Source organism: Coregonus clupeaformis, chromosome 20 (assembly GCF_020615455.1).
Source record: "Coregonus clupeaformis isolate EN_2021a chromosome 20, ASM2061545v1, whole genome shotgun sequence".
In the NCBI taxonomy this organism is placed as follows: Eukaryota; Metazoa; Chordata; class Actinopteri; order Salmoniformes; family Salmonidae; genus Coregonus; species Coregonus clupeaformis.
In genome coordinates this window covers 19,932,692-19,960,666 of record NC_059211.1, presented here as the reverse complement: position 1 = coordinate 19,960,666, position 27,975 = coordinate 19,932,692, and the positions used below count along the sequence as shown (strand labels likewise).

The window sequence follows — 27,975 nt, the reverse complement described above, 5'->3', positions numbered from 1 at the left end:
CTTCGATAAAATAGCAAAGTGGGTGCTAGTAGAGGTAGCAGAGCGGAGTGCTCTGGTTGGGGGGTGTAGGCTTTGAGAAAATGTACAAATCAAATGCAGTTAGGGATCCCTGTATTCTCTTATTTTCTTTTCCCTGAAGAAAGAAGAAGCAGATGCTCATGTTTTATTGTTCATGGCTGGCCAGGTTTAGGGAGCCGAGTGGCGTTGGTGGGGAGGAGGGGGCAGCCTGGCGTTGGTGGGGAGGAGGGGGCAGCCTGGCGTTGGTGGGGAGGAGGGGGCAGCCTGGCGTTGGTGGGGAGGAGGGGGCTACCTGCATCGCTCTTTTTTGCTGGCCTTTGAGTTTCTCTCTGCCCCGGCCGTCTGCTAGAAGAGTTAAGTCTCAGATTGAGGTTTTCCTTAAACAAAGGTAGTGTTTCTGTTTCAGCCACATGCTCCAGTGGGAGGCTCTCTTTCATTCAGACTGACTCTGGTTGCATCTATAAAAGGGCCTCTGGCTGATTTTACCACTGCAGGCCATTCTCTTTGTGCCTGGGGGACAGTCTGTTTGGCCCCGGGCCAACTCTGCTGCTCATCCCAATCAGGCTAGCTGCTGATGGATTCCCCAATGGCCCTTGTCTCCTCTTCCCCCAAAAGAGAATTAGGTGGTCTGCAGGAAGATATACTCTTCCTCTGAGACTGATAGAGTTGCCTCTTAGCTAATCCTGCGTCACACTAATGGGAAGCCTAGCATAACCCTTACATTCATCATAGCATGGGGAAGCCTTTACAGGCCTCCTGAGTGGCGCAGCGGTCTAAGGCACTGCATCGCAGTGCTAGAGGCGTTACTACAGACACGGGTTCGATCCCGGGCTGTATCACAATCGGCCGTGATCGGGATCCCATAGGGCGGCGCACAATTGGCCCAGCATCGTCTGGGTTAGGGGAGGGTTTGGCCGGGTAGACCGGGTTAGGGGAGGGTTTGGTGGTGTAGGCAGTCATTGTAAATAAGAATTTGTTCTTAACTGACTTGCCTAGTTAAATAAATAATAAATAAACATCATGTATCCTGCCCCTCCCTCTTGCCTCATTCAAAGGGATTGTCTCCTAGCTCAGGTCCTAGGAGACCAGGCCACTCAGAAGCCACTTCCTGTGGGTTGACCTCCATAGAGCTGTAATGTTGTGTGGGGTTTAATGACCAAACGCCTTCATTGGTCCGTCTGTGTCTCAGTAATAGCTCATTCACTTCCTGCCAGTCACCCAGTGGTGGCTCAGCTCTGACTGGCTGCTCTGTGTTTGCAGAAGCCTGACAGCCTTCTGCAGTTCACTGACTAATGCAGTGAAATGCTCGTAATCTTAAGGCTGTCAGCTCGGTCATAAACCCTGAAAACAACTGTTCATAAAAGCTATAGCTAGACCTATTCATTGTGGAATGGGGTGGGATCCTCTGTCTGTTTCAACTGTATGGCACTTCAGGTTTCGCTCCCCCACTTTGGGTGGGGTTTATAGCTTTAAAATTGAGTGCAGTGGTGAGTAACATGGCACAGTTGACATTCCAGGCTAGGCTGTCAGGCAAATCGCTCAAGTCGTTTCCCTATCTCTATGTGCCAAGTGGGATCAGTTATGTTGATAAAGGCTGTGTATGCTACATGTAGTGTTTGCAGATTTCTGTGCCTTGCCCCATATTGAAGCTGGCACTACTAATTGTTTTACCCATGTTTCCAGAAACACACTCCTGATTTCCATCACACAAGGTTGGTTTGGCACTCACACTTTGTGCTTCCAATAAAACTGTTATAATTTGTGTGCGTGTGTTTATGTCCATCTTCGTGATGTCATTAGGGTTCAATAAAACTGAACTCGAGGGCTATTCGCCCTACTCTACGTTTTGAGAATGGAGCTCATTGAAATATTGGTCACATCACAAGTGATATTTGTTACGGTCCTTGGAGGCATAGTATTGAAAAGCCACAGAAAAATGCCCAGTGATGGAAATATGTGGTTTTACACAAACTGGCCTAGTTTACATTGCTCTAAGTGTGCTTTAACAAGAACTTTAATTTGAAATCATGAGACAGTAGTCATCATCATTGTTCTAATTGTTAGAAAATGCTGTCTTGACCCTTAAGGTCATGAGTCATCTGATTTAGGCTAGACCTAGGATAAGCGTACCTATTAAGCCCACTGAATCTTTGGATTCAAATAAAGAAAAAAAAATGTTTTCTGCTATTTTAATGTTTTAACAAATTCATCTAGTTATATCCATATGTTTTTATTCTAAGCCAATCAAATGTTTTATTATTAAGTTATTGACAGTTGTGTATGTTCCCCAAATTCAAACTGCAAAAAAACTTTGGTGTTGAGACGACCCTCAGATAAACACATTTTCCAGATATTTGTTTGTACCTACTCAGGAGAGCTTTTTGAGGTAGGTTCAGTTTCGGTTCGATTATTAACGAATACTCACGGTTTTCGTTTTCTATTTATTTTGAAATGCTCTATGCATTATGCGGGTTGAATGCTGTAACAACACAGAATAAAACAATTATTAAAAGTACCATGGTGATAGTGACTGCACATTACTGCTTATCACTTATTAACCATCATTTATTCACATTACTTTAATAAAATAATTCAATTGTGTATATTAAATTTGTTTTAGGCCTATTTGATGACTTTATTATTTCATTCCAAGTCATCATCTCATTTCTATAGAGCTGCTGCCTATGCTGTCTGACAAAATCACTATTTTAGTAGTTCTTCAAAGTAAAAAAGGTATACTTTTATGACTGCTAATTACCAACTATCAATCTTAGATGTATTTTCAGATAGAGATACCTCACGAAGCAACTGCTCTCTATCCCACCCGATCGCGCCTTCTTCTCTCCATTTCAGACCGGACAAGTATAGATGAGATGATGACTTGGAATGAAATAATAAAGTCACCAAATAAGCCTAAAACAAATGTAAACTACACTATATATACAAAATTATGTGGACACCTCTTCAAATTAGTGGATTCGGCTATTTCAGCCACACCCGTTGCTGATAGGTGTATAAAATCGAGCACACAGTCATGCGATCTCCATAGACAAACACTGGCAGTAGAATGGCCCGTACTGAAGAGCTCAGTGACTTTCAAGGTGGCACCATCATAGGATGCCACCTTTCCAACAAGTCAGTTCGTCAAATTTCTGCACTGCTAGAGCTGCCCCGGTCAACTGTAAGTGCTGTTATTGTGAAGTGGAAACGTCTAGGAGCAACAACGGCTCAGCCGCACAAGCTCACAGAACGGGACCGCCGAGTGCTGAAGTGCGTAGCGCGTTAAAATAGTCTGTCCTCGGTTGCAACACTCACTACAAAGTTCCAAACTGCCTCTGGAAGCAACGTCAGCACAAGAACTGTTCGTCGGGAGCGTCATTAAATGGATTTCCATGGCCGAGCAGCCGCACACAAGCCTAAGATCACCATTCGCAATGCCAAGCGTCGGCTGGAGTGGTGTAAAGCTCGCTGCCATTGGACTCTGGAGCAGTGGAAACGCGTTCTCTGGAGTGATGAATCTTGCTTCACCATCTGGCAGTCCGACGGATTAATCTGGGTTTGGCGGATGTCAGGAGAACGCTACCTGCCCGACTGCATAGTGCCAACTGTAAAGTTTGGTGGCTAAGGAATAATGGTCTGGGGCTGTTTTTCATGGTTCGGGCTAGGCCCCTTAGTTCCAGTGAAGGGAAATCTTAACGCTACAGTATACAATGACATTATAGACGTTTTTCTGTGCTTCCAACTTTGTGGCAACAGTTTTGGGAAGGCCCTTTCCTGTTTCAGCATGACAATGCCCCCGTGCACAAAGCGAGGTCCATACAGAAATGGTTTGTCAAGATTGGTGTGGAAGAACTTGACTGGCCTGCACAGAGCCCTGACCTCAAACCCATCGAACCCCCTTGTGATGAATTGGAACACCGACTGCGAGCCAGGCCTAATCGCCCAACATCAGTGCCCGGCCTCACTAATACTCTTGTGGCTGAATGGAAACAAGTCACCGCAGCAATGTTCCAACATCTAGTGGAAAGCCTTCCCAGAGGAGTGGATGCTGTTATAGCAGCAAAGGGGGGACCAACGCCATATTAATTTTGGAATGAGATGTTCGAGCAGGTGTCCACATACTTTTGGTCATGTAGTGTATGTAGAATATTGGCCTGTTGGAAACTACAACTCCCTACTACATTGCACAGGTCGGGTTTGATCGGATTTAGCTCTAGAGAAACGGTGCATTGCTCTAAATGGAATTCAAATAATTGAACCGACGTCGGTCAATTAGTTGTTTTAAAAACCAAAAAACTTCCAACATTTTGGTTGATTGCTCAGCATTTCTTCTCCGATAAGTGCTCATACTTTATGTGAAATTAAGAGATTAATGTGCTGATATAGTGCATTTGGAAAGTATTCAGACCCCTTGACTTTTCAAAATGTTGTTACGTTACAGCCTTATTCTAAAATGGATTAAATTGTTTTCCCCCCTCATCAATCTACACACAATACCCCATAATGACAAAGCAAAAACAGTATTTTGTAATTATTTTTTGCTAATTTATAAAAAATGGAAATAAGTATTCAGACCCTTTACTCAGTTCTTTGTTGAAGCACCTTTGGCAGCGATTACAGCCTCAAATCAAATGTATTGGTCACATACACATGGTTAGCAGATGTTGTTATTGCGAGTGTAGCGAAATGCTTGTGCTTCTAGTTCCGACAGTGCAGCAATATCTAGCAAGTAATATCTAACAGTTCCACAACAAATATCTAATAGACACAAATCTAAGTAAAGGAATGGAATAAGAATATATAAATATATGGATGAGCAATGTCATTGTCAGAGCGGCATAGGCTAAGATGCAATAGATAGTATAGAGTACAGTATATACATATTCAGAGACATGTCCCGAAGAAACTCCTGCGTTGTCTTGGCTGTGTGCTTAGGGTTGTTGCCCTGTTGGAAGGTGAACCTTCGCCCGTGTCTGAGGTCCTGAGCGCTCTGGAGCAAGTTTTCATCAAGGATCTCTCTGTATTTTGCTTCGTTCATCTTTCCCTTGATCCTGACTAGTCTCCCAGTCCCTGCCGCTGAAAAACATCCCCACAGCATGATGCTGCCACCACGATGCTTCACCGTAGGAATGGTGTAATCCATTTTAGAATAAGGCTGTAACGTAACAAAATGTGGAAAAAGTCAAGGGGTCTGAATACCTTCCGAATGCACTGTATATGCACGATAGCGTATTTCTTGGGCGTTAATTACGTTAGTTTCATGCCAATTGAAAATATGGGTTTTTCATGCTAGCAGTCGTGCCTGCAAGTCAGTCACACAGTAGCACAGTGTTTCCCAATCTCGGTACTGGGGACCCCAAAGGGTGCACGTTTTGGTTTTTGCACTAGCACTACACAGCTGATTCAAATAATCAACTCATCATTAAGCTTTGATTATTTGAATCAGCTGTGTAGTGCTAGAGCAAAAACCAAAACGTGCACCCCTTGGGGTCCCCAGTACCGAGTTTGGGAAACACTGCAGTAACAGCATGACCTGGTGAACTACAACAAGATTATAGATTTCAGGCTAGTGTTGCACGGTATACCGAAACTTCAATACTTTTTCGATTACTAGAAAATGAAAAACTGTTCCGTACTAGAATTTGTTTTACTTTCGTTACTTCTATCAAATGTGTCTCACGTCATCTACTTATTGAGAGAGGACCAAGTCAGTCTATCAGCACAGCCGATGTCCCCTTACAGCGCGGGAGCACCGTGCCTGCTCCACTTACTCATTGCTAGCTCTAGCCCAGGGCTCTCCAACCCTGTTCCTGGAGAGCTACCGTCCTATAGGTTTTCACTCCAACCCTAATCTAGCACACCTGATTCTAATAATTAGCTGGTTGATAAGCTGAATCAGGTTAGTTACAACTGGGGTTTTAGCAAATTTCTACAGGATGGTAGCTCTCCAGGAACAGGGTTGGAGAGCCCTGCTTTAGCCTGTCCTGTGGAACTCACTGGGAGTCTGGGCTGCATCACCACTTATGCTGCACAAACGTTAATACACTTGAATAATGAATCACAGCATGTAGAAATGTTGAAACTGGTAATTACTGTTCGCAAAACATTGATCTCTGTGGATTGGACACCCCCCTGTTATGAGTGCTACTTTCATGATGAATAGTAATGAGTCTATTTTAATAACTTTAGGGGAGATTAATATAATGTCATTTTACATACGAACTGTACGTTTTTAACATTGGGAAATTAATTAAAATAGATTATAAGGTACATTCGATAGCCTACCCATTCAAGCACATCTGGATTTATGACTTATGTCTTATTAAAACATTTAAGTAAAGTCATAAAACTTCACATTAGAGATTAATATTTCATTTTATCTACACTTTTCTTACAGAAATTAGGGCAGTATATGATAGAAATGTCTGAACTTAGATATAGGGCTTAATAGGTACACTTACCATAGGAGGTTGCTGGCACCTTAATTGGGGAGGACGGGCTCGTGGTAATGGCTGGAGGTAGGTAGAATGGTATCAAATACATTGTTTCCATGTGTTTGCCATTCCATTTGCTCCGTTCCAGCCATTATTATGAGCCGTCCTCCCCTCAGCAGCCTCCACTGACACACTTACCCTATTTCCATTGACAATTCAGAGGGGATAGGGGTGTACCCTCTTCACCAATTAGCTACTTCTAAGGAGCTTGTTTGTCTTAATTCCTCATCTGCTCACAGTAAGCATCTTAGCCTCCACCACACAGACAATCCATGTATCCATTAACTTTATCTCTGGAATTCTGGGCATCCTCCAAGCTTCCAGGAGGTTCTGCATTTGGCTAAAAGATTTGCAGTAACCCCTTTTGATTATGTTCTGAGACCCCTCGCACGGCTTTGCTTCTCTGCTTTGAAGCCGGTGTGGGTATCAGTGGAAATAGTTAAATTGACAGATTTAAACCAGACCAGCTCATAATGGAGGATAATGATAATGCTGTTTTTTGTGGTCCCAGTATTTTTGCATGCTTGGCATTTTACAGACTGAATTTCTGGGGTTGTGGTCAACAATTGAGTCACTGACTGCTGTTTTGTATCTACAGTGGGGAAAAAAAGTATTTAGTCAGCCACCAATTGTGCAAGTTCTCCCACTTAAAAAGATGAGAGAGGCCTGTAATTTTCATCATAGGTACACGTCAACTATGACAGACAAAATGAGGAAAAAAAATCCAGAAAATCACATTGTAGGATTTTTTATGAATTTATTGGCATATGATGGTGGAAAATAAGTATTTGGTCAATAACAAAAGTTTCTCAATACTTTGTTATATACCCTTTGTTGGCAATGACACAGGTCAAACGTTTTCTGTAAGTCTTCACAAGGTTTTCACACACTGTTGCTGGTATTTTGGCCCATTCCTCCATGCAGATCTCCTCTAGAGCAGTGATGTTTTGGGGCTGTCGCTGGGCAACACAGACTTTCAACTCCCTCCAAAGATTTTCTATGGGGTTGAGATCTGGAGACTGGCTAGACCACTCCAGGACCTTGAAATGCTTCTTACGAAGCCACTCCATCGTTGCCCGGGCGGTGTGTTTGGGATCATTGTCATGCTGAAAGACCCAGCCACGTTTCATCTTCAATGCCCTTGCTGATGGAAGGAGGATTTCACTCAAAATCTCACGATACATGGCCCCATTCATTCTTTCCTTTACACGGATTAGTCGTCCTGGTCCCTTTGCAGAAAAAAAGCCCCAAAGCATGATGTTTCCAACCCCATGCTTCACAGTAGGTATGGTGTTCTTTGGATGCAACTCAGCATTCTTTGTCCTCCAAACATGACGAGTTGAGTTTTTACCAAAAAGTTATATTTTGGTTTCATCTGACCGTATGACATTCTCCCAATCCTCTTCTGGATCATCCAAATGCACGTCAGACGGGCCTGGACATGTACTGGCTTAAGCAGGGGGACACGTCTCGCACTGCAGGATTTGAGTCCCTGGCGGCGTAGTGTGTTACTGATGGTAGGCTTTGTTACTTTGGTCCCAGCTCTCTGCAGGTCATTCACTAGGTCCCCCGTGTGGTTCTGGGATTTTTGCTCACCGTTCTTGTGATCATTTTGACCCCCACGGGGTGAGATCTTGCGTGGAGCCCCAGATCGAGGGAGATTATCAGTGGTCTTGTATGTCTTCCATTTCCTAATAATTGCTCCCACAGTTGATTTCTTCAAACCAAGCTGCTTACCTATTGCAGATTCAGTCTTCCCCAGCCTGGTGCAGGTCTACAATTTTGTTTCTGGTGTCCTTTGACAGCTCTTTGGTCTTGGCCATTGTGGAGTTTGGAGTGTGACTGTTTGAGGTTGTGGACAGGTGTCTTTTATACTGATAACAAGTTGAAACAGGTGCCATTAATACAGGTAACGAGTGGAGGACAGAGGAGCCTCTTAAAGAAGAAGTTACAGGTCTGTGAGAGCCAGAAATCTTGCTTGTTTGTAGGTGACCAAATACTTATTTTCCACCATAATTTGCAAATAAATTCATTAAAAATCCTACAATGGGATTTTCAGGATTTTTTTTTCTCAATTTGTCTGTCATAGTTGACGTGTACCTATGATGAAAATTACAGGCCTCTCTCATCTTTTTAAGTGGGAGAACTTGCACAATTGGTGGCTGACTAAATACTTTTTTTCCCCACTGTATTTCCCTTCTGAATGATTCCAGAGTGTCTTACTATTGATGCCCATCTCTGGCCATGGTCTCTTTACTGCTTTGTTGCTGTTCTGTTCGGGAGCACTTTATAGTGAATATGGAGAATAGGCCTACATTTGGTAATGCAGGCTTTTTGCATGTTTACCAAGAGGAAACAATGGCTTTTAAGATAATGTTTTGATTACAAAACAAACCAATTCCTCCTTTTGGGAGAGGGACTCGTGTTTTTTGGGCATGTAGGTCAATATTTTGTGTTTTTCACATTGAAAAACCAAACTCTGGCCTGATGACAGCAGTGATAAATGATAGGTATGCACCTACAGTAATTTACATACAGTAATTTACATACAGTAATTTACATCTGTTTCTTGTCTCCATCTCTGTCTCTCTCTCTCTCCCTCTCTTACACTGAGCTATAATCAGCTGTTGTCTTCTGCTTTTGGTTTTAGCTCATTGTTTTACATCAATATTAGTTACAGATATACAGTATATTCCTTGGCGTTCTTTGTTTTGGATGTACATTTACATTTTAGTCATTTAGCAGACACTCCTATCCAGAGCGACTTACAGTTAGTGAGTGCATATATTATCATTCTTTTTTTTCTTTTTTCATACTGGCCCCCCGTGGGAATCGAACCCACAACCTTGGCATTGCAAACGCCATGCTCTACCAACTGAGCTACATCCCTGCCGGCCATTCCCTCCCCTACCCTGGACGACGCTGGGCCAATTGTGCGCCGCCCCATGTACTTGGATATGGGCAGATCCACAGTAACAGAATTACGCTGAGACTAGGGCTGTGGCGGTCATTACATTTTGTCAGCAGGTGATTGTCAAGCAAATAATTGCCGGTCTCACGGTAATTGACCGTTAATTAGTATAAACACGTTTAGCATCTCCTGGCTTCCACGCATAACCTACAAGGCAATGATGCAGACCTTTTGGAACATCTATGTTATGATGAGTTTCTCCGGTATCAAGTAATTCAGGATGCAAGAGAATAGTTACACTTAGATGGAGAGTTGGTACAAAGTATTTCATATTACAGTACCGGATTCACATGACAAGCGGTACGTGAAGGCATACAAAATATCTCCGTTTATATACTGCTTTGCAAGCTAATTCCATCCAACAGTTGCCAACCATTATTGAGTGTCACTCCACAATAGCATCACCCTATATGGTATCGTGTTGCACCCTAGTCAGTATATTCCATCACATACTCCTAAGATTAGCACCAGTGGCCTCCCATCCTTCCTGGCCCGCATACCTTCTGGCACCCACCAGTGACAGAAATAAATACATGGAATGTCCTCATCCTCCAAATCCCATGCAGCTCACAATATCAAAGACATTAACAAATCCTGTATAAAGATGTCATATCAATCTACATTTTAAAGTCTAATAAATCCATTTAATATAGCCTACACCATCACAATAAATCCTATATTTATTTTAGACAGGTCTAAAGAAACATGATATGAAGAAAATGTAGTCTCTTTCAGAAGAACAGAATAGCATACTCTGAGTTGTCCTTATGTTAGGCCCTGATCTGGCTATGCCATATAGCTGTGTGCTACGCTAGTTCATTTAGCAGACAAGATTTGCTTAGAATTCCGTGGCATTATTTTAAAAATTATTTTATAGTATGAAGAATACAATTAAACATAGCTTAATACAATAGAAAGGATATTTTCTCCAAACAATTTCAAAGGAAGTGCGCACATGCAGCTATTCTGTGTTGAGCGGTTAACAAAGAAACTGGTCCCTCCTATATGCTTAATTTAGTTATTTATGCAAATGTAGTTGTGATACAAACGTTGGGGTATATGTTTTTATGTTTAATACATTCTAAGGCTGCATGATGGGACTCTAATTATTTGAAAAAAGTCACAAGCTGCATACACTTCATCAGTCTCTCATTCACAATTGGACAAGCACTTGATAATATTCTCACCAGGCCTCGATTTTCCCGGCTGCATCCCCCTTGTGTGGCCGTTATGTCCCCTAAAAAATCCATGCCTTTTGCAGCAAAAGCTCAAGCCTATGCCAATCTACTATCCCATAGTCACTTTACCCCTACCTACATGTACATATTACCTCGACTAACCTGTAACCCTGCACATTGACTCGGTACCGGTGCCCCCTGTATATAACCATGTTATCTGGAGAGACCTGAAAATAGCTGTGCAGCAACGCTCCCCATCCAACCTGACAGAGCTTGAGAGGATCTGCAGAGAAGAATGGGAGAAACTCCCCAAATACAGGTGTGCCAAACTTGTAGCATCATACCGAAGAAGACTCGACGCTGTAATCGCTGCCAAAGGTGCTGCAACAAAGTACTGAGTAAAGGGTCTGAATACTTATGTAAATTTGATATTTAAGTGTTTTATTTATTTTGATAAATTAGCGAAAATGTCTAAACCTGTTTTTGCTTTGACCTTATGGGGTATTGTGTGTAGGTTGATGAGGGAAAAAAACGAATCAATTTTAGAATAAGGCAGTAGCGTCAGCATGTGGAAAAAGGTCTAGGGATCTGAATACTTTCCGAAAGCACTGTAGTAGGCCTAGCCTATAGAAAGCTGATGGGATCCTCCTCTTTTTAGTAGAGGCCATCAACTCTGTTTTCTCATGCAATTGCATAGCCTATAGAAATGTTGCGCAACATGAGCTCATGGGCACTCATGAAGTGTTTGATTAGATTTTCGAATACATTTGCGTTGTCAGAGTGATTAGAGGGACAATAGAGTGCTGAGTACCAGGTAATTAGCAAGTTTGGTAGGCTATTAATGACTATCAGCAGCATCAGAGCTTGGAGAAGCCTAATTACGGTGACTAAACGGTCACGTGGAATTTGATTGCGGTCATGACTCGTGACCGCCTGTGTGGCGGTAATACGGACCCGTAACAGCCCTAGCTGAGACACAGATTTTTCACTTCAATGTTACCAAACCATTGATTTCAAAGTTTAACAAACCATACAGCTCTATGCACCATGACTAATTTTAACAATATCCACCGAACATTTTACGAAAACGTATTTACTGGAAGAACTGTGCAGATGCAAAGTAAAATCTCCCTCCCTCCGTTTTTTTATGTGGCCACGTTTTCCAAAAACTCTTAAATATCTGTTCTGAATTACAATTCAAAGATGTCTGCAGAAAGAATGGGGTGTTAGCTATGACATGACACCTTGACTTTGAAAAAATCCCTTTGGTTATTTAACTACTGTAAGGTAAGTACATTTACATTCTGTAACATTATTGCATCATGGGTCCCTGATCTGTACTATACAGAAAAGCATAATTATGGATATGAACATAATTCTCTTCATGGTGATGTAGCCTGAATAAGTACACAAAGGTAGAAATATGTGTTATCCTCCTTTGCATATTTGGGTATTATTCTACACGCTGGCTATTATTGTAATGAGCGCCGCCCCCAAACAAGACCAAATTTGGTTGTTCCGGACCAGACCAAATCTGAATAGATGTCTGTGTTTCACAAGTTTGAACATCAAATTACAGCACGGTAGAGTACATTGGAGCAGTACAGTAGAGTTCAGTACAGTACTCTACAGTACTGTTCAGTACTCTACTTTTCTTTACTGTTCTGTACTCTACTGGAGTGTACTGTGCTGTCCAAACTTGTGAAACATGGACGTTTGGGTTCAGATTTGGTCCGGACCAAATCAGAACCAATCATGGACGTCTATGTTTGGGCCAAATGAAGGTCGGTCCGGACCGGACCAAAAAATGAAGTCTGTGGACATTGAAATCAAGGCCATGGCGGAGTGAGCAAATTTAAACTGCTTTGTCAACCTTTGTCCTATCGTGATTATATACTCCTAAAACATCGTGATATACGATGGAATCGCCCCCTATTGGCCATTACAAGAAATACATACAAAATAAACACTCTGCTAAAACCACCGTTGGGCTAAATCGCATGCTACAACTGGACGAATCATGACGAAAGACAAGGTAGTTGAAAGCCTGGGCAGAGGCTAAGTGCAGGCAAATCTAGGGGGGTAGAAGGATTACTTTATCCTATCCCAGCTATTCCTTAAAGAGGTGGGGTTTCAAATGTCTCCGGAGGGTGGTGAGTGACTCCGCTGTCCTGGCGTCGTGAGGGAGCTTGTTCCACCATTGGGGTGCCAGAGCAGCGAACCGTTTTGACTGGGCTGAGCGGGAACTATGCTTCCGCAGAGGAAGGGGAGCCAGCAGGCCAGAGGTGGATGAACGCAATGCCCTCGTTTGGGTGTAGGGACTGATCAGAGCCTGAAGGTACGGAGGTGCCGTTCCCCTCACAGCTCCATAGGCAAGCACCATGGTCTTGTAACAGATGCGAGCTTCAACTGGAAGCCAGTGGAGTGTGCGGAGGAGCGGGGTGACGTGAGAGAACTTGGGAAGGTTGAACACCAGACGGGCTGCGGCATTCTGGATGAGTTGTAGGGGTTTAATGGCACAGGCAGGGAGCCCAGCCAACAGCGAGTTGCAGTAATCCAGACGGGAGATGACAAGCGCCTGGATTAGGACCTGTGCCGCTTCCTGTGTAAGGCAGGGTCGTACTCTCCGAATGTTGTAGAGCATGAACCTGCAGGATCGGGTCGCCGCCTTGATGTTAGCGGAGAACGACAGGGTGTTGTCCAGGGTCATGCCAAGGCTCTTCGCACTCTGGGAGGAGGACACAACGGAGTTGTCAACCGTGATGGCGAGATCATGGAACGGGCAGTCCTTCCCCGGGAGGAAGAGCAGCTCCGTCTTGCCAAGGTTCAGCTTGAGGTGGTGATCCGTCATCCATACTGATATGTCTGCCAGACATGCAGAGATGCGATTCGCCACCTGGTTATCAGAAGGGGGAAAGGAGAAGATGTGTTCATGTCACATAGCCTAAATATCGAAAGCTGTTAAATGCGTTGCTGATTTTATTTATTGCTTGAGATGTAGGCCCTGCTCCCTCAGTGATGCCATTTTGTGCTGATAATAGCCCGTAGAATTCTCACTGGCTTGTTCTATTCCAAATGGTGCTGTCCTCTCACAGTTTCATTTGGTGGTGGCGTGGGCACCTGCTCAGTGCGCACATTTCTGGCTTTTTTTGCGCTTAGCCCTCGGAGGTGTAGGTTCAGGTTGAGGCTCAGTATTAGACGAATACTCATCAGAGATGTCATCATAATTAATTTCTTCCCCAACATCAGTCGTTTTCATTCAAATTCTGTAGCAACGCAACGTGTGCATCCATTCGTCTTGGTCTTCTTGCCATTGTAAATTACGCTCGCTCTCACTGTGTACTCCAAGTAGGCCAGAGTAGATTTATAGAGTACATAACATTTTGAGATTATAATTAGAATATACCAATACAATAGAATGGCCCGCCCTTTTCTTCATTCACAATTGGTGACTACATAATTATGCATTGTTCGCTTCCCCTCGCACATCAACTCATCCATTATTCCTCATCATACTTTAGCCTACTTCATTTATTTCATCTGTTATTATATGTGTGAAATTCATTTAGGTATAGCTTAAGTTAACTTTCGAGGCAAGTATCGGGGTGATTTTCAAATGGGCACGGCAGCTTCAACTATCGGGAGAAGGAGGGGCGCAGACCCTACTGTCGAGGAGGGTGAACGGGGAAAACCATATAAAAATGACATGCCCTCCTAAAACTGTCTATAACATCAGTTCTCTTTGTGATATTAAGATTCTAACAACATTGTGTTATATAGACTAATTTAGGAAAAGTAATAGATGGAGGGGGGCATGACTTAAAAAATGGCAGAGTAATAAATTTTTTAAATTCATGAGCAGTCCAAATGACTGCTTTAGTGGTTCTATTGTGGGTTTTATAGTAACATGTAATTTAACTGTAAAAATGTATTAGCCAACCTTTTTAATGTGGCATAAACACAACCAGTCATGTTTTCATCTGATGGTAAAACAAATGACCTCAAAGTAGGTTACCTTCACACGTTAGTCCAAAATAGCATCCGATATACTGAAACAGCGCCCTTCTTTCTTACAAGATGTAGCCCCATGTATCTGATGCGGTCTGGCTCGGATGCATTATCTGACAATGATTGGTCTTTCTGTCGGCGCGCATCTCGGTCAAATACTTTAAAAATATTTAAATATTTTGTTTGGGCGGGCAAGGAGCTATGGTAGGGCGAGCCAGGAGCAGTGTTCCCTGTCATTCTTTTTGGCACTGAGCAGATTTCAGGTCTGCTGAGCACAAACTTGAATGTTTGTGAAAATTCTGTGCAACTTCCAGCGTGCGTTTATTGTGAAGTGAGGCTGTACCCGCTTTAAGTTACTGTTTTAACAGTGGCCATGTAGGCTACTGTGGCTATTTGATCATAATGTAGGCCTACCATATTGTTTGCCATCAAAAACAATGGAGAAAATGCATCCCATAACATTTTAACATTGAAATAGCTGTTCTGTCATTCAGCCTACAGTAGCAGCCGCAGCCAATGTGTGGTGTTCAATGAAGGCCTTTAAAAAAAAATTTTTGTGGTGTTTGATGCAAGAAAATACATGATTATTCCCATACCATTATTACAGAGAATCACACAAATTATGTTACCCTCTGCCATTTGGCATGTTGCCCGGCTGTGCCATGCTCTCTTGTACGCTCTTTATTGCATTGTTCCAGTCAAGTTCAAATAGGCTAAACTATCATCTGTCACATCAGAATGTCGTCACCATAGACGATGGCTGTCAACCATCGTTGATTTACGATTCTATCATAATATCGCCCAACCCTAGTGTCAGTAAGAGCGGGGAGAGATTACATTAACTGGAGAGGTAGAGTGAGAAGGAGGGGTTGTCCAGACTGTTTTCACAGTCTTGCTTTGACCACCAGATAGCAAAAAGAGAAATAAAAGTTATAAGCTAAACATAACAGTATGCTAGTGTAAGGGAGGACAGAAACAGGTGACCCAACTGTGGTTTGTGACTACTATGATTTCCCATTGTAGCCAATTCAATTGCAGTAATTCCGTTACTGATTTGCTAACAGAATTACGAGTTTTCGTCACTTAGTAATTCATAAACAAACTTCATATCAGTAAAAACACTAGCTAATTGGTAGGTCTACCTTTTACTTGTTACTTCGGTGAACTTTATCCTCTTCATGAGGTAGAGTAATTAGAAAATATCTTAAGATATGTGGTCTTTGGTAACGGAATTACAAGGCAATGTTTCTTAAACTTACAGAAGGCAAATCATTTCTCCAAAGCTAAATATAAATTTTTGATATTAGTTTGTAGGAGTCTTTATTTTGTTTTTATGTATTTCTATTACCTTAAGACTTTTTCTGGTAGATGTTGTCTAAGACCCCCTTTTCTAGCTGTTTGACTAGAAATCCAAGGTTTTGCTTGTTCCAAATGTTTTGGATGGAAAATGGTTTTAAAAAATGTATATGTCTTCATTTCTAAAAAATATAGACTCTGCGCTTTCATTTGACACCCTGTTTGACATGCTCCTATGTACTTCACATGTTGGTGCTCATGTGTCCTTTTACATGAAAATGCCCATATGTAAATCTGGGGTATCTTGAGTTGACCTTGAGCCAAAAGCTATTGGCAGCAGCTTAATAAAGCATGCCAGTCTCATCTGGTCAAAGAACAGTGGCATTACTGGTATAGCAAAAGCTCCATGCCAGTCTCTCTATAGTCTGCCACTGGCTTGTTGGTGGAGGCTGTGAAATTGACTATCTCTTTGATTATATATACTGCTCAATGAACTAAAACCTTTTCACATTTTTTACATCTGCCAAGAACTTCCTGCTAACTTCCTATCAAATAGCGTTGTATCAAAACCAGTCCTGTACATTTTATTAGGCAACATTGACATAAAAACGCAATCGTGTTACTCATCATCATATTCATTTTGAGTTTCTTTGGCTGTCTTGCGGTCGACCGTAAAGTGCTGCCGAATGCTTGAGATGGTAAGTGTCACTTCCCTCTGGAAATCACGGGTACCTTTGAGTTTCCAGCCTGAACAGCCTCTCCACAGTTTCTGCTTATTAAATGTTTAGGGTCCATAATGTAGTACTATTGGAGCTCTGCCAAGGTGAAAATGTAATCATCCATGAATGGGAAGACGAAGTGTGTGACAGTATGGTGGGTGTCTGTGCGTGTGTTTCTTTTAAGGTTAAATTCGGAGGAGGGCTGTCCCCGACAAAAAAATAATCTTGGTCGACCGGCAGTTGTCTGTTCTTTCGACCATTTTTAAACATGTATTTTTCCATATAGACACACCCTATGTGTTTTTTAATAAAAATCAAGAGATTTTTGACATACCGATCCCATGGCATAGTGTTTATGAACTGATACGCAAAACGACACAGGATTCAAAACTTAGAATCTTTCAATTTTAAATTATTATATAAAATTCTTGCTACTAATAGAATGTTATTTATATGGGGGATACAATCTTCCCAGCTCTGCAGATTTTGCTGCGAAGAGACAGAATCATTAGATCATTTTGTTTTGGTACAGTCCATTTGTAGCTTGTTTTTGGACACAGGTCCAAGAATGGCTAAAGGATTGCAATATTTACCTGGAGCTAACCTTGCAGATAGCATTACTGGGTGATCTGAAAAGTCATAGTCAATCGATCAATAACATAATAATACTTTTAGCAAAAATGTTTATTTTCAATTCACAATCTGTAGAAACAATGAGAATAGAAAGGTTCAGAACTTTTGTAAAACATCACAGTACAGTTGAAATATATATGGCAAATAGAAATCCTATATGGATGGTGTTAAAAGATAGATGGGAGGTGTTGAATGGAATTGAAGGATGGGACTAATAACTAACAACAAATAATAACAAGATAACTAATAATGTAAGCATACTGTGTCCATAATAAGTTTATAGGTTGTAGGTTGGGAGCTTTTGTGAAAGGGCACAGTTAGAAAGATATGGCATATAGAAGCAAACCGGATGGACATCATGAAAAGAGGTTGAGAGTAGAGGAAGTTCAGGAGAAAAAACAAACAAAATATAATTATTGTAAAATTGACTGTGTCCATAAAATGTAGATAGTAGGTATAAGCTGGAAGTAGAGGCCTAAGCATTGTTGTTCACTAGTTTAATCCTAGTAGGGAAAGGGTGGCGGGGTTGGAAAGTAATAAAGGGGAATATATATATATATATATATATATATATATTTTTTTTTTTAAAGGATGTGTATGTATGTACAGTGAGGGGGAAAAAGTATTTGATCCCCTGCTGATTTTGTATGTTTGCCCACTGACAAAGAAATGATCAGTCTATAATTTTAATGGTAGGTTTATTTGAACAGTGAGAGACAGAATAACAACAAAAAAATCCAAAAAAACACATGTCAGAAATTTTATAAATTGATTTGCATTTTATTGAAGGAAATAAGTATTTGACCCCCTCTCAATCAGAAAGATTTCTGGCTCCCAGGTGTCTTTTATACAGGTAACGAGCTGAGATTAGGAGCACACTCTTAAAGGGAGTGCTCCTAATCTCAGTTTGTTACCTGTATAAAAGACACCTGTCCACAGAAGCAAACAATCAGATTCCAAACTCTCCACCATGGCCAAGACCAAAGAGCTCTTCAAGGATGTCAGGGACAAGATTATAGACCTACACAAGGCTGGAATGGGCTACAAGACCATCACCAAGCAGCTTGGTGAAAGGTGACAACAGTTGGTGCGATTATTCGCAAATGGAAGAAACACAAAAGAACTGTCAATCTCCCTTGGCCTGGGGCTCCATGCAAGATCTCACCTCGTGGAGTTGCAATGATCATGAGAACGGTGAGGAATCAGTCCAGAACTACACGGGAGGATATTGTCAATGATCTCAAGGCAGCTGGGACCATAGTCACCAAGAAAACAATTGGTAACACACTACGCCGTGAAGGACTGAAATCTTGCAGCGCCCGCAAGGTCCCCCTGCTCAAGAAAGCACATGTACAGGGCCGTCTGAAGTTTGCCAATGAACATCTGAATGATTCAGAGGAGAACTGGGTGAAAGTGTTGTGGTCAGATGAGACCAAAATCAAGCTCTTTGGCATCAACTCAAATCGTCGTGTTTGGAGGAGGAGGAGTGCTGCCTATGACCACAAGAACACCATCCCCACTGTCAAACATGGGGGTGGAAACATTATACTTTGGGGGTTTTTTTCTGCTAAGGGGACAGGACAACTTCACTGCATCAAAGGGATGATGGACGGGGCCATGTACCGTCAAATCTTGGGTGAGAACCTCCTTCCCTCAGCCAGGGCATTGGAAATGGGTCGTAGATGGGTATTCAGCATGACAATGACCCAAAACACACGGCCAAGGCAACAAAGGAGTGGCTCAAGAAGAAGCACATTAAGGTCCTGGAGTGGCCTAGCCAGTCTCCAGACCTTAATCCCATAGAAAATCTGTGGAGGGAGCTGAAGGTTCGAGTTGCCAAACATCAGCCTCGAAACCTTAATGACTTGGAGAAGATCTGCAAAGAGGAGTGGAACAAAATCCCTCCTGAGATGTGTGCAAACCTGGTGGCCAACTACAAGAAACGTCTGACCTCTGTGATTGCCAACAAGGGTTTTGCCACCAAGTACTAAGTCATGTTTTGCAGAGGGGTCAAATACTTATTTCCCTCATTAAAAAGCAAATCGATTTATAACATTTTTGACATGCGTTTTTCTGGATTTATTTGTTGTTATTCTGTCTCTCACTGTTCAAATAAACATACCATTAAAATTATAGATTGATAATTTCTTTGTCAGTGGGCAAACGTACAAAATCAGCAGGGGATCAAATACTTTTTTCCCTCACTGTATGTATGTTACTGCTCGACTAAAACAATCTCAGTCGACCAACAGCCTAACGACCAAACCGACCAGTCGACTAATTGGGGTCAGCCCTAATTCGGAGGCAGATGCTGAGGGGACAACTTCATTTGCCTTTGCTGCTAATAGTAAAGTTTCTGTGGTGGTGCTATTTTTAGAGTAGGCCTTTAATGTGACAGCTACTGTAATGATTTTGAAAAATTTGTCATCATTATCATCCCATTACCTTCTCACATTTAAGGCATGCATGGGTGTCTGATCTATGTCCAATGAACCCAAAGACAACAGAACATTTCTCACTAGTGGAAATTCCATGTGGGGAAATCAAATGTAGGCCAACTTTAGGGCCAGGGAGCTTTGAGGCTGGGTTCTAGACACAAAAACCTGAGAAAACTGGGAATACCTGTAAACATTAGTGTGTCATATGGACAGTGGCACAAAACATTAACTAAACTTGAATGTCAGTCAACAGTTTGTGGTTGTACTGGCCCCTGCCCCTTGGTATAGCCTATATTTATTCAGCGTTTAATGACACAACCTTTTAAAATACATTTCGATTTTTACTTGAACAAATATCCTTAAATTCATTGCATTTTCATCTCTAAAAAAAATTAAAAAACAATAAATAAATGTATTAAATAAAATTGTATTTTTTTAATGGTCTTTCTCAAAAACGTTTGTATATTGTCCTATACAATAATCTTGCTCTGAATTTTTTGTTCCTATTATTTTTTGTCATATTTTTTTTTCGTTTTTTTGGCGTTGCGACCCTGACTTTGAATACCACTGGACTAAGCATTAGCTTTCCTAAAATGCCTTTGCTATGAAATGTAGGATTAAGAATTCCCTTGATGGTAGTGTACATTGCTTGATTTCAATAGTTGAAGGATATTTCTAATCAATTTATTAGAACCACGTTTTCAATTGCCTGCCTATGTGCTGTGATGCAAGTCAAATTTCCACTCTTCAGCTGCTTAGTCCAAGACAAACAGCCGTTTGGAGTATACATACACTCAAAATGCTCAAATCCAAGCTTTCCCTCTGGGCTGTGAGTCTTTTTTGTTTAAAACCAACCCATGTGTTAGCATTTTTAAACACAGGAGTAATGCCATTGTGGCAAGCTGTTTAGAACTTTGCGAGGCTGCAATGCCCAAATGGGAAACTTCCACAATCGGCATAGCTCAATGTCTTTCATTTAGCCTAAATGAAACCCTTTTCTTAATTGAAGACTTGATCCTACAAAGGGTTGTTTGGCAAAGACACTTTTAGCGGAAATGTGGCTAACAGTTTGCACCACAGCTCTTGTTGCTTTCAGTCAGCTTCCTGCACATAAGCTCTGCTGTCTCTGAAAACAATTGTCTTCCTTTGCTCCCCAGGTGCTGGGTGGTGAGCGAATAGAAGGCAGTGCGGACGGCATGCTGAGGCGACTCCACCTGCCCCAGAATGAGTGTTAATGATGGCGAAGGCGGAGCAGCTAGCAAAGATGGACGGGCCTACAACCTGCAGGTCTACCCACGGCTCTCAGCGGACTGCCCACCTTGCTGCTCCCTCAAAGTGCCCAAGGAGGCCACGGCTGCCTCTGTCATCCAGGACGCAGCCTCGGCCCTGGGCGTGGACCCGCAGTGCCTCTACGTGCTGGCTGAGGTGAAGGAGTGCGGCGGGGAGGAGTGGGTGCTGGAGTCTGGGGACCTCCCCGTCCAGAGGGTCCTGCTGTGGCCTCGCAAAGCCCAGGAGCAGCATCCCCAAAGCGAGGGCTTCTACTTCGTCCTCCAGGAGAGGAACCGCGACGGCACCATCCACTACGTCCACCTTCCCGCCCTCTGCAAGGAGCAGGAGGCCCAGAGATTGGCGGCCAGAGGCTTCCTCCCCCCGCGCCAGGAGGACTTTGACGACCTGTGTAACCTCCCGGTGCTCAACGAGAGCAGCATCCTGGATAACCTTCGCAACCGCTTCCACAAGAAAAAGATCTACACCTACGCCGGGTCTATCCTCATTGCCATCAACCCTTTCAAGTTCCTACCCATCTACAACCCCAAGTACGTCAAGATGTACGAGAACCACCAGCTGGGGAAACTGGAGCCACACATATTTGCCATCGCGGACGTGGCCTACTACGCCATGCTAAGGAAGAGGGTGAACCAGTGCATCGTTATCTCTGGGGAGAGCGGCTCCGGGAAGACGCAGAGCACCAACTTCCTTATCCACTGTCTGACGGCCCTCAGCCAGAAGGGCTACGCCAGTGGAGTGGAGAGGACCATCCTGGGTGCTGGGCCTGTGCTGGAGGTAAGACTTTTTGTACGCATGTGCAATAGGGTTGGGAATTGCCAGGGACCTCACGATAGGTGCCAACATGATATGTACTGTGATTCTCACGATTCTATATGTATTTATTTGATGTTCCAAACATTTTGCTCACTATAGGCTATGTCTGCTGCAGAGCGACGAGAGAGCATTAGAAAATGAGTTTTGATACAGTTAAAGTCGGAAGTTTACATACACCTTAGCCAAATACATTTAAACTCAGTTTTTCACAATTCCTGACATTTAATCCTAGTAAACATTCTCTGTCTTAGGTCAGTTAGGATCACCACTTTATTTTAAGAATGTGAAATGTCAGAATAATAGTAGAGAGAATGATTTATTTCAGCTTTTATTTCTTTCATCACATTCCCAGTGGGTCAGAAGTTTTCAGGGCTTTGTGATGGCCACTCCAATACCTTAACTTTGTTGTCCTTAAGCCATTTTGCCACAACTTTGGAAGTATGCTTGGGGTCATTGTCCATTCGGAAGAGCCATTTGCAACCAAGCTTTAACTTCCTGACTGATGTCTTGAGATGTTGCTTCAATATATCCACGTAATTTTCCTTCCTCATGATGCCATCTATTTTGTGTAGTGCACCAGTCCCTCCTGCAGCAAAGCACCCACACAGCATGATGCTGCCACAACCGTGCTTCACGGTTGGGATGGTGTTCTTCGGCTTGCAAGCAACCCCCTTTTTCCTCCAAACATAACGATGGTCATTATGGCCAAACAGTTCTATTTTTGTTTCATCAGACCAGAGGACATTTCTCCAAAAAGTACGATATTTGTCCCCATGTGCAGTTGCAAACCGTAGTGTGGCTTTTTTATGGCGGTTTTGGAGCAGTGGCTTCTTCCTTGCTGAGCGGCCTTTCAGGTTATGTCGATATAGGACTCGTTTTACTGTGGATATAGATACTTTGCTGTTGTTCTGGGATTGTTTTGCACTTTTCGCACCAAAGTACGTTAATCTCTAGGAGACAAAGTGTCTCCTTCCTGAGCGGTATGACGGCTGCGTGGTCCCATGGTGTTTATACTTGCGTACTATTGTTTGTACAGATGAACGTGGTACCTTCAGGCGTTTGGAAAAAAATTCTGAGGTCTTGGCTGATTTCTTTTGATTTTCCCATGATGTCAAGCAAAGAGGCACTGAGTTTGAAGGTAGGCCTTGAAATACATCCACAGGTACACCTTCAATTGCCTCAAATTATGTCAATTAGCCTATCAGAAGCTTCTAAAGCCATGACATCATTGTCTGGAATTTCCCAAGGTGTTTAAAGGCACAGTCAACTTAGTGTATGTAAACTTCTGATCCACTTTAATTGTGATACAGTGAATTACAAGTGAAATAATCTGTCTAAACAATTGTTGGAAAAATTACTTGTGTCATGCACAAATTAGATGTCCTAACTGACTTGCCAAAACTATAGTTTGTTAACAAGAAATGTGTGGAGTGGTTGAAAAACAAGTTTTAATGACTCCAACCTAAGTGTATGTAAACTTCCGACTTCAACTGTATGTCATGGAAATAAGAGCTGAAATCATGTTGGCTCACTATTTAAAAAGAAGATGGAGAACAGGCTATAGGATGAAAATACCAGAGTTTTGGCGCAGGTACAGCCAACTAGCGCTAGCTAACACTACCTAGCAAATAGAAAAATATAGCGTTATAATATCGTCCCCCAAAAATATTGTGATAGGTAACGTTTTTTAAATATTTTTTTAAACTAATGTGCAATGAAGTTGGAGCTCATACCGAATATCAAACCTTGTCTAGCAGGATGTCTGTGTGGTTGGAATGGGGCTAAGGATGTTTGTTTGTGCCTCACCTTTATGTCTGTCATAAGTGTCCGTAAACACTCATTCCCCATTATTTGTATTTCTGCACAGTCTCACACAGTCAAGGTTAGCATAGAATCAGGGAATTAAACCGGATGTGAAATGTTTTTTGCTGATAGCTCATTCCCAAGGCAGATGATTCATCTTCATAGGTGACTAATGTTGTCATGATGCATGGACGATCCATCAGCCTGCACTCTGTCCACATTAATAATATTGAAGAAGTGCAGGAAGCATGAAGAGCATCAAACCTAGTTCTTCCAGAAAATAGGACTTTTGAGATGTGCCCCTAATCAAATGCGTTTTCCTTGAGCCAGGAGTTGGAGATCTCAGTTATAGTCATCAGTCATGTGATCTTAGGGGAGAAAGAGGATCTGAGGCTAATGTATAGACTGTTATAAAAGCTATTTTCCTAAAAAAGAAGAAATGAAAGAAGGTGTGGAGATATTAGCCCAGGCATCAGTTTAACAAAATGTTTATTAATATTCTCAAACTCCACATTTTCTATGTCCTGAAGAAAGATTTACCTGAAAATGATATGGTGTTAACACAATAACCCATTCAACTTTGGCTTTCTGGAAGAGAACAAGCTGCTATATCTGAATGTTTTTACTCAGTGATCCTGATTTGTGATATACCCCCTGTTCTACATCAGTGTCTCATGAGTCATGTCATGTGAGAATAGAGCGAAGGTCAGGCTCTTGACCAGTAGTCATTGTCAGTTTTGTTGAACAGCTGTGCAAACTAAAGGAAAGCTCATGGAAATATTTTCTAGACACCAGCTTTAGAATAACTCTGATAAGCTCTAGAGCTCCCATGTGGTTCAAATAATTTCCATCTTCTATTTGTGGTCTAGAGCTAAATCTAATTGTAAATTCTAATTGGATTACACACATTATTGCAGAACAATGGCTACCATTCATTACCTATAATTGGAAAAATTAGCATGCCATGATAGTTAGAATCAATCAAGTTTAGGCCTACTATAATACGAGTTGCAACAAGGGAACAACAATCAGCATAGAGCAAATTGTGTGTGCCTGTGAATCATCAGTGTTTTTGATCAGGTGACTGAGTTGCACTCCTGAAGTATGCTTAAAGGGATACTTCAGATTTTGTCAATGAAGCCCTTTATCTACTTACCCAGAGTAAGATGAACTTGTTGATACCATTTTGATGTCTCTGGTTGCAGTTTGAGGGAAGTCGCTAACTAGGGTAATGCAATTGCTAACTAGAGTTAGCACAATGACTGGAAGTCTATGGGAACTGCTAGCATGCTAGTAGATACCATAGACTTCCAGTTATTGCGCTAACGCTAGTTAGCATTGGATCACAAAACTACCTCAAACTTCCTTCATACTGGATGCAGAGACATAACAATAGTATCCATGATTTCATTTGACTCTGGGGAAGTTCTGTCTCTCTCGTTGTTAGAGGAACAAATACACCCATCTGTGGGCTTTCTTTCCCACATTTGGTTGTTTACACACACACACACACACACACACACACACACACACACACACACACACACACACGTGTAGCCTTTTTCTTACATCACATTTGACCTGTGGCCTGAGTCATGTGTTGTCAGTAAACTCTGGGCCCCTGGTCATGTGACATCATGTGACAGGCATGCTCTGCTCTGGGCACCATGTCACCTCTGACTCTGCCTGGATATACCAACACACGTACCAGCTAGCAGAACTCCAAGCCCTGCATTTTGAGGCTGATTCCTTGACCTGTCAATGTTTTTAATTTGCTGTTTTATGATTTTGTTATACTCCTGTGATTTCTATGGATGTTTACTAGATTACTTGTAGTTTTTCATGTTGTCTGTCTGTACTTGTTTAATGACTTGGTGCTGCCTATCTTGGCCAGGATGCACTTGAAAAAGAGATTTCAAATCTCAATGAGCCCTTCCTGGTTAAATAAGTTGGTATAGCATGGCGCTTGCAACGCCAGGGTTGTGGGTTAGATTCCCACCGGGTACCAGTACGAGGGGGAAAAAAATATGAAAATGTGTGCACTCTGGATAAGAGTGGCTGCTAAATGACTAAAATGTAAAAATTATATCAGCAGAAACCCCCCCTCCTTCCCAAACCCAATGTAAAACACACACATAACAGAATTGCCAAACGTGTAACCCAGATATCACACACTGGTCATTGATTGTCAACGAGTGTGGAGCGAGTGCTGCTTTGGTGTTTGTAATTAATGGGCCCCAGCTCTAATCTGGTAGCAAATCCCTCTCACATACTTCTGTTTTATTCGTCAATAATGTGGCTAAAAATAGGTCATAAACTCAGTAGGAATGCAGTTTATTGGAAGTAAATGCAGCATTGTAACTTATTGGTATTAAATTCTCAGACCCCCTTGAATTTGAACACAGAGTTCATTCTGGTTTCACACTAGAATGGCAGCATTGCCCTGTAAATGTCAACTGGTCTGGTCCATTCACTGCACTGCAGAGTGGGCAGAATAGAATACAGTATCTGGCATACTATCCGTCAAACTTACAACTCTTTGCAATGCCTCATAATCCATGACCCTTTTACAGGAGAGACTAGTCACTGTGCAATGTTCTAAGGCAGCAGCAGGATGAATAGATGGTCCTAAGGCTTTGGTTGGAGAGAACTGAAGAACTGAATATTTTCCCCTCAATCAGCAGTCCTTGTCCCTTTGGCAGGCTGGCTGAGGCTGGTTCTGTCTCTCTGCTCCAGACTGCTCTGCTGCTTCCCCAGGCCTGTGGTCTGACGGGCAGACTTAGACTGGCCTGTGAAACAACCGAGAACCAATTCCCACAGGACTCAGCCAGGACCAGACGCTCCATCCTGGCTCCCCCGTAACAGCCTTACCAGCCCTTCAGTACAGCTCACAGACCTGCGCAAGCATATATATGTATACATATATATATATATACAGTGGGGAAAAAAAGTATTTAGTCAGCCACCAATTGTGCAAGTTCTCCCACTTAAAAAGATGAGAGAGGCCTGTAATTTTCATCATAGGTACACGTCAACTATGACAGACAAAATGAGAAAAAAAATCCAGAAAATCACATTGTAGGATTTTTTTATGCATTTATTTGCAAATTATGGTGGAAAATAAGTATTTGGTCAATAACAAAAGTTTCTCAATACTTTGTTATATACCCTTTGTTGGCAATGACACAGGTCAAACGTTTTCTGTAAGTTTTCACAAGGTTTTCACACACTGTTGCTGGTATTTTGGCCCATTCCTCCATGCAGATCTCCTCTAGAGCAGTGATGTTTTGGGGCTGTTGCTGGGCAACACGGACTTTCAACTCCCGCCAAAGATTTTCTATGGGGGTTGAGATCTGGAGACTGGCTAGGCCACTCCAGGACCTTGAAATGCTTCTTACGAAGCCACTCCTTCGTTGCCCGGGCAGTGTGTTTGGGATCATTGTCATGCTGAAAGACCCAGCCACGTTTCATCTTCAATGCCCTTGCTGATGGAAGGAGGTTTTCACTCAAAATCTCACGATACATGGCCCCATTCATTCTTTCCTTTACACGGATCAGTCGTCCTGGTCCCTTTGCAGAAGAATAGCCCCAAAGCATGATGTTTCCACCCCCATGCTTCACAGTAGGTATGGTGATCTTTGGATGCAACTCAGCATTCTTTGTCCTCCAAACACGACGAGTTGAGTTTTTACCAAAAAGTTCTATTTTGGTTTCATATGACCATATGACATTCTCCCAATCCTCTTCTGGATAATCCAAATGCACTCTAGCAAACTTCAGACAGGCCTGGACATGTACTGGCTTAAGCAGGGGGACACGTCTTGCAATGCAGGATTTGAGTCCCTGGCGGCGTAGTGTGTTACTGATGGTAGGCTTTGTTACTTTGGTCCCAGCTCTCTGCAGGTCATTCACTAGGTCCCCCCGTGTGGTTCTGGGATTTTTGCTCACCGTTCTTGTGATCATTTTGACCCCACGGGGTGAGATCTTGCGTGGAGCCCCAGATCGAGGGAGATTATCAGTGGTCTTGTATGTCTTCCATTTCCTAATAATTGCTCCCACAGTTGATTTCTTCAAACCAAGCTGCTTACCTATTGCAGATTCAGTCTTCCCAGCCTGGTGCAGGTCTACAATTTTGTTTCTGGTGTCCTTTGACAGCTATTTGGTCTTGGCCATAGTGGAGTTTGGAGTGTGACTGTTTGAGGTTGTGGACAGGTGTCTTTTATACTGATAACAAGTTCAAACAGGTGCCATTAATACAGGTAACGAGTGGAGGACAGAGGAGCCTCTTAAAGAAGAAGTTACAGGTCTGTGAGA

The 27,975-nt window shown here is 42.4% G+C and overlaps 1 protein-coding gene across 8 annotated transcripts in view; it reads left to right on the top strand.

Moving 5' to 3' along the window:
* The window catches only part of LOC121533629 (unconventional myosin-IXb), a 108,567-nt gene that overhangs the window by 22,597 nt on the left and 57,995 nt on the right, over positions 1-27,975 (top strand). For all 8 annotated transcript variants that reach the window (XM_041839745.2, XM_045205369.1, XM_045205370.1 and 5 more), the window contains exon 2: positions 20,913-21,819. In XM_041839745.2, coding sequence (XP_041695679.1) covers positions 20,980-21,819 — 840 coding nt within the window. In that variant the 5' untranslated portion in view covers positions 20,913-20,979. The remainder of the gene's footprint in view (positions 1-20,912; positions 21,820-27,975) is intronic.